Source organism: Meles meles, chromosome 16 (genome assembly GCF_922984935.1).
Source record: "Meles meles chromosome 16, mMelMel3.1 paternal haplotype, whole genome shotgun sequence".
Taxonomy (NCBI): domain Eukaryota; kingdom Metazoa; phylum Chordata; class Mammalia; order Carnivora; family Mustelidae; genus Meles; species Meles meles.
Window position 1 is genome coordinate 19,305,505 of NC_060081.1, and position 12,861 is coordinate 19,318,365.

The following is a 12,861-nucleotide window of genomic DNA, read 5'->3' on the forward strand; positions in this document are numbered from 1 at the left end:
AGGACAAATACCATATGATTTTCTCCTATGTGGAATTTAAGAAACAAAACAAATGAACAAAGGGAAAAATAAAGAGATGAACCAAAAAGCAGACTCTTAATTACAGAGAATAAACTGATGTTTCCCAGAGGGAAGAGGGGAGGGGCTGGATGAATTAGGTGATGGAGATGACGAATACACTTACCATGATGAATGCTGAGTAATGTATAGAATTGTTGAATCATTATATGGTACACCTGAAACTTATTATTAACAGTGTATGTTACTGATAGTGGAATTAAAATTAAAGATATAATTTTTAAAAAGACCCACAATCAATATACTTATCTCTAGGCTGAGAACAAAAAGGTATGTTGTTGATGCTGGTTGGTGCACCTTTGCATTCAGTGACTTAAACAGGTTTCATTTCCTTGGATCCCACACCTGTTGATTCTTATCAGAATTTTCCACCCTAGAGAAACTGATGCCAATTTCCTCTACCTTTTCTTTCTCTCCCCCAGGTTGGTTGACAATTTCTGTATCTGTGAAGGGTATAGTGTGCCTCGCTGCCTGATGTATGAGATTTATGTGGAGACCTGTGGTCAAAATGCTCAGAACCAAGTCAACCCAGCCACATTTGGGAAGGTAGGTTGTGATGATAAAAATACAGTACTCAGTTAAAAAAAAAAAGTATGCAAGAGAATTGATCAGGCAATATTAAAATTGATTTGGGTCTGATGGGTTCTCAGTGGGAATAATGGGCTTCACTCTGGGAAGCCAACCAGATGGTTAATATACTCTTTCATCTTCCTTGAAAAGTTGTTCTGTCCTTTGTCCACACTTCACAGTGAGGGGCCAGGAAAGGTAAGGAATGAGTGGTACCTAAGAAAATACAACTGTGGCAGCTCCAAATATTCCAAAACTCAGCCAGGTTTGCTGGGCCATTATTCCCTGCATAGACATGCCAACACTTGTGGTGCCTGGGTTGTACAGTCAATTAAGTCTGACTCGATTTTGGTGCAGGTCTTGTGCTCAGGTCATGAGATGGAGCCCCATGTTGGGCTCCATGCTCAGCAGGAGTCTGCTCTGGATTCTCTTTCCCCATCCCTCTGCCTTTCCAGCTCATGCACACACTTTCTCTAAAATAAGGAAGTCTTTAAAAAAAATAATAAAAGAAATGCCAACATATAGCACCACATGAACTCCAAGAGCCACTTGTGGTGTCAGAGAGCTGGTGCTTCCTACAATTTGGTTGTATTTGGAGAATTCATTCATTATCAAATATCTCCTCTGGAGGTTCAGAGCTCTGTCAGGAACTTTGTGTAGATCATATAAAATACAGCAAACACTTTTTAGAACAAGAATAGTCTGCTGAGAGATCAATGAGGTAGAAACCAGAGATACAGTAGAATGTATCAATGAAACTAGAAGCTGGTTTTTTGAAAGAATCAATAAGATCGATAAACCATTGGCCACACTAATCCAAAAGAAAAGAGAGAAAGCCCAAATTAATAAAATTATGAATGAAAAGGGAGAGATCACAACTAACACCAAGGAAATAGAAACAATCATCAGAAATTATTACCAACAGTTATATGCCAATAAGCTAAGCAACCTAGATGAAATGGATGCATTCCTGGAAAACTAAAAACTCCCAAAATTGAACCAGGAAGAAATTGACAACCTGAATAGACCAATATCTAGTAATGAGATTGAAGCAGTGATCAAAAACCTCCCAAAAAACAAGAGCCCAGGACCTGACAGATTCCCTGGGGAATTCTACCAAACTTTCAAAGAAAAAATAACACCAATTCTCCTGAAGCTGTTCCAAAATACTGAAGCAGAAGGAAAACTTCCAGACTCTTTTCATGAAGCCAGCATTACCCTGATCCCCAAAAAGGCAAAGACCCTACCAAAAAGGAGAATTTCAGACCAATATCACTGATGAATATGGATGCTAAGATTCTCAACAAGATCCTAGCAAACAGGATCCAGCAGCACGTTAAAAAGATTATCCACCATGACCAGGTGGGATTCATCCCTGGGTTACAAGGTTGGTTCAACATTCGCAAATCCATCAATGTGATAGAACAAATCAATAAGAGAAGAGAAAAGAACCACATGGTCCTTTCAATTGATGCAGAAAAAGCATTTGACAAAATCCAGCAACCATTCCTGATTAAAACGCTTCAAAACAAACTGGGGGTTGCTGGGGGGAGGTGGGGTTGGGAGAGGGGGAGGGGGCTATGGACATTGGGGAGGGTATGTGCTATCGTGAGTGCTGTGAAGTGTGTAAACCTGGCGATTCACAGACCTGTACCCCTGGGGATAAAAATACATTATATGTTTATTAAAAAAAAAAAATTTGGAAGGGGAGGCGAACCATAAGAGACTATGGACTCTGAAAAACAACCTGAGGGTTTTGAAGGGTCAGGGGTGGGAGGTTGGGGGAACAGGTGGTGGGTAATGGGGAGGGCACGTTTTGCATGGAGCACTGGGTGTTGTGCAAAAACAATGAATACTGTTACGCTGAAAAAATAAATAAAATGGAAAAAAAATATGAATGTAAAAAAAAAAAAAACCGCTTCAAAGTATAGAGATAGAGGGAACATTCCTGAACTTCATAAAGTCTATCTATGAAAGACCCACAGCAAATATCATCCTCAATTGGAAAAAGCTTGCAGCCTTCCCGTTGAGATCAGGAACACGACAAGAAAGCCCACTCTCACCACTCTTGTTCAACATAGTATTAGAAATCCTAGCAGGAGCAATCAAACAACAAAGAGAAATAAAAGGTATCCAAATTGGCAAGGAAGAAGTCATACTCTCTCTCTTCGCAGATGACATGATTCTTTATATGGAAAACCCCAAAGACTCCACCCCCAAACTACTAGAACTCATACAGCAATTCAGTAATATGGCAGGATACAAAATCAATGTACAGAAATCTGTGGCTTTCTTATGCGCTAACAATGAAAATACAGAAAGGGAAATTAGAGAATTGATTCCATTTACTATAGCACCAAGAACCATAAGATACCTGGGAATAAACCTAACCAAAGAGATAAAGGACCTGTACTCGAGGAACTACAGAACACTCATGAAAGAAATTGAAGAAGACACAAAAAGATGGAAGACCATTCCATGCTCTTGGATTGGAAGAATAAACATTGTTAAAATGTCTATACCGCCTAGTGCTATCTATACTTTTAATGCCATTCTGATCAAAATTCCACCAGTATTTTTCAAAGAGCTGGAGCAAATAATCCTAAAATTTGTATGGAATCAGAAGAGACCCCGAATCGCTAAGGAAATGTTGAAAAACAAAAACAAAACTGGCGGCATCACGTTACCCGATTTCAAGCTTTACTACAAAGCTGTGATCACCAAGACAGCGTGGTACTGGCATAAAACCAGACACATTGATCAGTGGAACAGAGTGGAGAGCCCAGATATGGACCCTCAACTCTATGGTCAAATAATCTTCGACAAAACAGGAAAAAATATACAATGGAAAAAAGACAGTCTCTTCAATAAATGGTGCTGGGAAAACTGGACAGCGATATGTAGAAGAATGAAACTCGACCATTCTCTTACACCGTACACAAAGATAAACTCGAAATGGATAAAAGACCTCAACGTGAGACAGGAATCCATCAGAATCCTAGAGGAGAACATATCAGCCACAGCAACTTCTTTCAAGATATGTCTCCAAAGGCCAAGGAAACAAGAGGGAAAATGAACTTTTGGGACTTCCTCAAGATCAAAAGATTCTGCACAGCAAAGGAAACAGTCAACAAAACAAAGAGGCAACCCACGGAATGGGAGAAGATATTTGCAAATGACAGTACAGACAAAAGGTTGATATCCAGGATCTATAAAGAACTCCTCAAACTCAACACACACAAAACAGATAATCCTATCAAAAAATGGGCAGAAGATATGAACAGACACTTCTCCAATGAAGACATACAAATGGCTATCAGACACATGAAAAAAATGTTCATCATCACTAGCCATCAGGGAGATTCAAATTAAAACTACATTGAGATACCACCTGACAGCAGTTAGAATGGCCAAAATTGGCAAGACAGGACACAACGTGTGTTGGTGAGGATGTGGAGAAAGGGGAATCCTCTTACAATGTTAGTGGGAATGCAAGTTAGTGCAGCCACTTGGGAGAACAGTGTGGAGATTCCTCAGGAAATTAAGAATAGAGCTTCCCTATGACCCTGCAATTGCACTTCTGGATATTTACCCCAAAGATACAGATGTAGTGAAAAGAAGGGCCATCTGTACCCCAATGTTTATTGCAGCAATGGCTACGGTCGCCAAACTGTGGGAAGAACCAAGATGCCCTTCAATGGATGAATGGATAAGGAAGATGTGGTACATATACACAATGGAGTATTATGCCTCCATCAGAAAGGATGAATACCCAACTTTTGTAGCAACATGGACAGGACTGGAAGAGATTATGCTGAGCGAAATAAGTCAAGCAGAGATAGTCAAGAATCATATGGTCTCACTTATTTGTGGAGCATAACAAAGAACACGGTGGATTTGGGGAGATGGAGAGGTGAGGGAGTTGAGGGAAACTGGAAGGGGAGATGAACCATGAGAGACTATGGACTCTGAAAAACAACCAGAGGGTTTTGAAGGGGCGGGGGGGGGGGGTGGTGGGAGGTTGAGGAACCAGGTGGTGGGTAATAGGGAGGGCATGTACTGCATGGAGCACTGGGTGTGGTGCAAAAACAATGAACACTGTTATGCTGAAAATAAACAAACAAACAAAAAGAATAGTCTGCTGAGACCCTCCACATACAACAAATATTTATTGAACAGCTACTCTGTGCCAGGCACTGTTACAGATGCTGGGAATACAATAATGAGCAAGACAGAGACATAAGATAAAATATATAGTATATGAGAGTAATATAAATGCTAAGGGGACTAATAGAACAGAAGGAGATAAGGAGTATGTGTGTGTATAAGAGTTGTAATTTTAGGGAAGGCAAACAGGGAAGATCCCCCTCAGAAATAACATTTGAGTCCAGACTTTGAAGAGATAATGCTGTGAGTATGTGGATATGAACAGAGTAATGCAGGCAGAGCCAGTGCAAAGGCACTGAGGAAAGAAGGAGCACAAACAGCAAGGAAGCTGCAACAGCTGGAGAGAGGAGTACAGGAGAGAACCAGGATGGTCCTCGGGACCTTGAGGTCAAATCAGGGAGGCAAGAGGAGCCAGGTGTACAGAAAGTGGGCAGGAAAATAGACATAAAACTCTGGGTATATTTGGGAGACAGAGCCAGTGGGATTTGTTGATGGAAATAATTAATAGAATCACATGACTTAATCATTATTAAAGTAACAATAATAATTTCCAATCATAGAATTGTATTTATTTTCAAGGCACATTTCCAGCCAGTTTTTAGAAATACACAGACAACATCTGGAAATAAGTTAAAAGGAGAATTTTTTTTAAAGGAAAACGGATATCTCATTAAATACTATTGTAAAAAGGATATCTCATTAAATACTATTGTAAAATACTATTGTAAAGTTTAGGCTTCATAGAGTCTAGTCCATTGCTGTTTAACAGAAATGTAATGGGAGCCACAGATATAATTTAAAATATCTTAGTTATCCTCATTTTTGAAGAGTTTTAAAAGGTGAAATTAATTTTTTATTATTTTGAAATTTAATCAAAAATATTAAAATACTATTTCAACGTGGAATCGATATTATAAAATCACTGAGTTATTTTTTTTCATTTTTCATGCCAAATCTCAAAAATCTGGTGTGTATTTTACATGTAGAGCCCATCTCAGTTTGGACCAGCCACATTTCAATTGTGCAGTAACCACACGTGGCTGGTGATTCCCATCTCAGACAGCTCACAACTAGATTCTAAGTCACCAGGTCATCTCTTTCCTTTCTCTCTAGTATATCCGTAAACCACTGGGTCTCTGCTTCTCTCCACTGGCCTGCTCCATGCCCCTTCCCAGAAGCCAGCTTCCTTCCCTGGCTTCCTGATTTCTCATTATGGCTGCTTAGATGGTGCTTTCCATGATGCTATGCCTGACCTTCCACCCCAGTGACAAATACTGTAGCCGTCTGTGGGCAAGAGAGACCTTCAGGAAAGACCTATGGGTGGGGAGGAAACAGTTGGCATCGTTAATGCTTTGTCTTGTGTCACAGCCATTGGCTGAAGCAGGTAGCATGAGAAGTCAAGAAAACAAACCAGCACCAGTGAAGGCTGAAGATCACTCAACTAGTCCCAATGCTTGGGTGGTGTTTTGGGGAAAAAAAATTTTTCCTCTACTCTTCCAGATTCTTTTGTTTGGCCTAAGATTTAAATTGACAAGAGACAAATTTACAGGAGAAAATCAAATTTAATTCTGTATGCATGGGGGCTAACTATGTTCTACCTGGAAGTCAGGCAGTTGAAGCTTTTATACCATCCAGAGCCAAGGAGAAGAGGGTAGGGAAGTGGGACTTCAAAAGCAAAGGAATGCAATTCATAGGAAAATGAAAACTAGTTAATGTTTGGTAAGCAAATGTTAGCTGGGCCATACAGAAACAATGAGAGGAATTTTAACAGACAGATTTTGCTAAATTCTTGTCTTCCACACCTCCTTCATATTATACTGTAGTTATCTACAGTGATACCTCTTTTGGAAGATAGCAGGTCCTCTAAATTCTTTTAGACAATTAGGGGAAAGGTCAAAGGTTCTTCCTGAGCCTTCTCTTTCTTAAAAATAATCAGCCAAGGGGCACCTGGGTGGCTCAGTCTTTAAGTGGCTGCCTATGGCTTGGGCCAGGATCCTGTAGTCCTGGGATCCAGCCCCACATCGGGGTCCCTGCTCGTCAGGAAGTCTGCTTCTCTCCGTCTCCCACTCCTCCTGCTTCTGTTCCCTCCCTTGCTATCTCTCTTTTTGAAATAAATAAATAATTTTTTTAATTAGCCTAAAATAATCCACATGCCAAAGCGATTCATTTCTGGATGGCAAATTTCGCACCCTTCCAGTGTCTCCTGAATTGTGGATCAGACCTCTTTCCACTTGTTATTCCCTCAAAAATATCCTTGAGTTCAAAGAGAGCTTGGAAGTCACCTGGTCCACCTCCAATCTCAGTGCAAGATCCCTTTGAAAGTACCTCTGGCTGGAACTTTAATGAGAACAAAATGCACTCTCTGGGCAGAGACAATCACGGGATATAGAACTGGGTGATGGGGCACCACACTTCTGTGTTCTTCCTTTGGGCAAACACAGTCCTGCCCCAGGATCTTGCTTGGCAAGTAGAGCACAGGCTGATGAGAACCTGCTCGACTCCTCCTCAGGGACCTTGGGGCAGCTTACAATCTGCACAGCCATACTGCTTTGGGTAACCACCTGGCTTGGGCTGAAATGATATGGGTAACCAGGAGCTTGCTGACTGGGCCACAATTATGCCGATTCAATATCTTCCATCCGTCCCTTCAGTCTTCCTTTTTATGTGTGCCTTCTCCTTCTTTTTTATGTGTGCCTTCTCCTTCTTTTTGGTGGCCCTCGGATGGACAGAACAGAAATGGTTCATGACACATTGTCATCATGGGTTTATGCATGGCCTAATTCCATCTAGGTGTTTAGTTCTTGTCAACAACGTGGTAAACTTCTGTGAGCCTACCACCCAAAATGAACCACCACACCAGTTGCCCCATATCCCATCTCCCTTCCCTGCCCCACTGGTGAGAACCATCAAAAAAGAAGTTTTAGTGCATTTGTGTGTGTTTTTTAACCTTTTAACCACCTTTTGCCCACTCCGAGTACATGTCCCTTGCCTCTGCCAACCACCAACCTGTTTTCTGTATCTGTGAGTTTGTTTTGTTATTGTTGTGTTTTTTAGGCTCATTTGTAAGATCCTGTTTGACTTTTGTCTAACTTATTTCATATATGTATTTCTAAAAAGCATATTTTAAATTTTTGTTGCTCAACTTTTTAAAAAGGGGTATGTTATTTGTCATCTTTGGGACTTTGTCCACTTAATATTGTATTAAGACTCATCTTAGATTCGTTTGACCACTGTGTAATATTTTCCAGTTTACTCATCTGCTGTCCTACTAATATGCATTTGGGTTATTTCCAGATTTTGCTGTTGTGAATGCTCACGTGTGTATTTCCTACTATGCACATGAAGATGTTCTCTTAGGCGTTTATGTCCAGAGATGAACCTTGCAGGCGAGGGAGGTGTGCGACTGTGATGTCTGGGGATGGGGCCAAACTATTTTCTAAAGTGACTGCTCCAGATTACCCTCCCACAATCAATTCTATGGATTCCAGTGTTGTTTCCAAAACATTTACATTTTTAGATCCACTCCTCTAGCCAAAGTCTTCATCCCTGAAATGGAGTCATTGGTGGAAGTCCTGAACTTTTGGTAATAATAAAATACTTAGGAGAATCTTCTAATATAGTATCTGCTCAAATATATTGGAACCAATTTTTTACATCTCCTTGTCTCCCCTCTCCGCACTGAATACTCCTCAGCTCCCAAATTTTTACCTTCCTGCCCACTTGTTTCATTATGACTTCAATTTACTGAATTACTTCTTAAAATGTAGGTAGCCCCAAGGGTACAACCCAGTACCTTAGGAGTGCTCAGATGACAGGGGCTCTTGTTTATATGGGGGGGGGGCAGAGGGCTACTATTGACTTTTATCCTTCCACGACACTTTGTTCGTTTCATTTTAAGATTGTGGTCAACAGAAATACCCTTAAGTATTTTTCACGTGAGTTAAATACAAGGTATTTGTATGTATTTACATAAATATAAAGTATTATTCTCAGATTATTGTTGTTATGCAGGTAACTATTTGAACCTAGGAGCGGCCACTCTCTTATTCCTGTATTTTAGCTTCTTAGTTTCAATCTGCAGTTCTGTTTCCCAGTATCTTCCTGAATCTTGTAGGTCCTCCAGTCTTTTCCCATATTTGAAATGCATATCTCTTATCCCTCATTCAAGAAATGAAAGCAATAGGAGTACTCGCAAGACATTGAGTACACTCTGCGCTTTCAAGGTGTCCCTGAATAAGGTTTTCCAGCCAGCCAGGCATTCCCTCGGTTAGCTTATCAGTCAGCCCACACCTGGTCATTTCATCACAGGGCAGCCTGGGACACTTCCTCAAGGGGATCCAGTCCTGGCTAGCCTGGCTCTACAGCGTTTTCTTTATCTACCTGCCCAGCAGCTTGATCAGATGGAAATAGTGTGACTTGAGCATGGCATGTTGAGTCTCTGTAAGATCTCCATTTCCTTTTCTAAGAAATCAAAGCCTATTTTTCAAAATCTTTTTCAGAGTTTCTTCTAAGTTGTGTTACCTCTAGGGTAGTCTCATGGCAGAGCATTCCAAAGGAAAACTTAAAAAGAGACTCACGTGTGTAGCAATGGGGCATTTATTTAGCATTTTTCATCTTAATACTTGCCTTAGAATCCATTCTTCAAGACAACTAACTTTCAGTTCTCGCTGGGGTTTGCCTGAAAAACAGACCATTTAGTAGAGCCCCTGTTGGGAAGGGACCCTTACTGCCGAATTTGTGACTAATGGACTAGGGAGAGGAAGGGGAAAAGGATATGATCCCAAAGCATGTTTACAAGAGAAACAACAAAATACCCAATTCTCATTTCCTCCCTCTTCCCCTGGGAATGGAGTTGATTCCAGATTCCACATCAAGTTGCTGTGCAGATGTCGGGATGTTTCTTGCTCTTTTTGGCAGCCCCGGGCATATGACGGGTGGTATTCATTCTTGGTGCAAGCGGTATCTCACATGGATTAGGGAATTTCCATAACACTGACTTCCTTTTTAAAAATAACATTTACTGATGTTTTTCTGATTAGAAAAGTATTACAGTCCCTTTATAGAAAGTGTAAAAATTAGAGAAGACTACAAAAAGAGGAAGGTAAATACTGGCTATAGCCTCATTCTCCAGAGCTGTAGCCACACACATATAGTTTATTTGCACGCTTACACACACATGCACACACATGTGACCAGCAGGAGCTAAGGGACTAATCACACAGTGATTTTTGCCTTCATTTCCCACGGTCCTTTGAATCTGCTCATTGGGTGGTTCTTCCTCCACTCCTGAAGGAGCACGTGGGCACGAAGTGCGACCTCTCTAGTCCTTGCATGATACAAAGCCCTGTTGTCACTCTTGATTTACTACACAGTATCAGTCTGATGCTTAGAATGTCCAGTTCTGTATAATATCAAAACTGAATTAGGTTTAAAGTGTAATCTTTTTCTTATCTCCTCCAGGACAGTTTCTTGCCTGTAAAGAACTAGGTATTGGGGCTGCTTCTTCCCTCCCTATCCCTCCTCCCCAAAACGTGCTGGGGAGTTTTACCCCCCTGGAAGCAGGGGAGGTAAAAATGGCTGGAAGATTCCTACTGCTCAACTTCACACTTTGGGGGCCAGGCAGACTCTTGTTTCCTGGTCCCTTTGGTGGTTTCTTCAGAGCAGCCCGTGGGACTGTTCTAGTGTGCATTCCTTGTGTTGGTGAATGATTCTTTCTGTAGCCCGACTGTCCATTCTGGGGGCCTTTTGCTGGACAGAGTCCGGGCTCTCCCACATGTCAGCTCTTTCTCACATGTAGACGGCTTCTGGCCATAGGAACTACTCAGCCATTCTTGGTCTCAACAGCCTGTGGTCGTGCCGGCTGAAACTAGGGTGGTAGCAGCTCTCCTCTGCCTGTCCGCCAAGTGCACTGGCCAGCCTGTCCGTACTCTGTCAGGAGTCCTAGGCCATAGCCACTAACAACGGGGGCCTCCCAAAGAGTTCAAGTGAATCTGTGAACCTTCGTCTGCTAGACCTGAGATGATCGACCACGCTCTGCCTCACACGCCCTTCACAAGTAAGAAGGTTGTCTTGCCACAAGAAATCCCCTTAGATCTCTTCTATTTCATCGTGAGTGATTTGAGTTGGGGACTTATTCGGGTTTAAAAAAATCAGTTTTAAAAACAAAGAGGCAACCCACGGAATGGGAGAAGATATTTGTAAATGACAGTACAGACAAAAGGTTGATATCCAGGATCTACAAAGAACTTCTCAAACTCAACACACACAAAACAGATAATCATATCAAAAAATGGGCAGAAGATATGAATAGACACTTCTCCAACGAAGACATACAAATGGCTATCAGACACATGAAAAAATGTTCATCATCACTAGCCATCAGGGAGATTCAAATTAAAACAACATTGAGATACCACCTACACCAGTTAGAATGGCCAAAATTAGCAAGACAGGAAACAACGTGTGCTGGAGAGGATGTGGAGAAAGGGGAACCCTCTTACACTGTTGGTGGGAATGCAAGTTAGTGCAGCCACTTTGGAGAACAGTGTGGAGATTCCTGAAGAAATTAAAAATAGAGCTTCCCTATGACCCTGCAATTGCACTGCTGGGTATTTACCCCAAAGATACAGATGTAGTGAAAAGAAGGGCCATCTGTACCCCAATGTTTATTGCAGCAATGGCTACGGTCGCCAAACTGTGGAAAGAACCAAGATGCCCTTCAACGGACGAATGGATAAGGAAGATGTGGTCCATATACACAATGGAGTATTATGCCTCCATCAGAAAGGCATACACCCAACTTTTGTAGCAACATGGACAGGACTGGAAGAAATTATGCTGAGCGAAATAAGTCAAGCAGAGAGAGTCAAGTATCATATGGTCTCACTTATTTGTGGAGCATAACAAATAACATGGAGGACATGGGGAGATGGAGAGGAGAGGGAGTTGAGGGAAACTGGAAGGGGAGATGAACCATGAGAGACTATGGACTCTGAAAAACAACCAGAGGGTTATGAAGGGGCGGCGGGAGGGGGTGGGGTGGGGTGGGAGGTTGAGGAACCAGGTGGTGGGTAATAGGGAGGGCACGTACTGCATGGAGCACTGGGTGTGATGCCAAAACAATGAACACTGTTATGCTGTAAATAAGCAAATAAAAATAAATAAATTAATTTTAAAAACAATCAGTTTTAGCTAAATGCCTGAGTGTACAAGTCCCCTGTAATGCGTGTCTCACAATTCACTTCGCTATCTGATGTCTGCTGTGTTCATGTCTCATCCTGTTGTAAAGATACTACGTGGATGAATGGATTGAAAGATTGATATACGGATAGGCGGGCCCAGAGCTGAATGGACAGGTGGATAGACAGAAAGACAGCATGTAATATGGTAATTTTTATCATTTTTTCATCATAAGTATACTCTTTAATTCCTATTCCCTTTTTCCCCAACCCCCTACCCACCTCCCGTCTGATAACCATCAGTTTGTTCTCTACAATTAAGAGTCTGTTTCTTGTATTGTCTGTATCTCTCTCTTTTCCTGTGCTTGTTTTGTTTCTTAAGTTTCACCTATGAGTGAAATCATATGGTATTTGTCTTTCTCTGACTGAGTTATTTTGCTTACCATTATACGTTCTAGCTCCATCCAACTCATTGCAAATGGCAAGATGTCGTTCTTTTTTTTTATTAAAATATAATGTATTATTTGTTTCAGGGGGTCACTGAATAATATTCCATTATTAGACTGCTCCCATAGCTTGGCTTTTATAAATAATGCTGCAGTAAACATAGGGGTGCATATATCCTTTTAAATTCATGGGGTCTTTTTTTGTTTTGTTTTTGTTTTTTGGGTAAATACCTAGTAGTGTGATTACTGGATCATAGGCTAGTTCTATTTTTAACTTTCTGGGAACCTCCATACTGTTTTCTGCAATGGCTGCACCAGTTTGCATTCCTACCCACAGTGCAGCAGGGCTTCCTTTTCTCCACAACCTCGCCAATACTTGTTTCTTGTGTTGTTGATTCTGCAATATAGTATACTTTTTAACAACA

General features: G+C 41.3%; 1 protein-coding gene across 1 annotated transcript in view; it reads left to right on the forward strand.

Annotated features, from left to right (window-relative positions):
• Positions 1–552: 552 nt before the first annotated feature.
• The window catches only part of RFX8 (regulatory factor X8), a 67,692-nt gene continuing 55,383 nt past the window's right edge, over positions 553–12,861 (forward strand). Inside the window, exon 1 of the mRNA XM_045981302.1 lies at positions 553–624. Within this exon, the coding sequence (XP_045837258.1) occupies positions 553–624 (72 nt within the window). The remainder of the gene's footprint in view (positions 625–12,861) is intronic.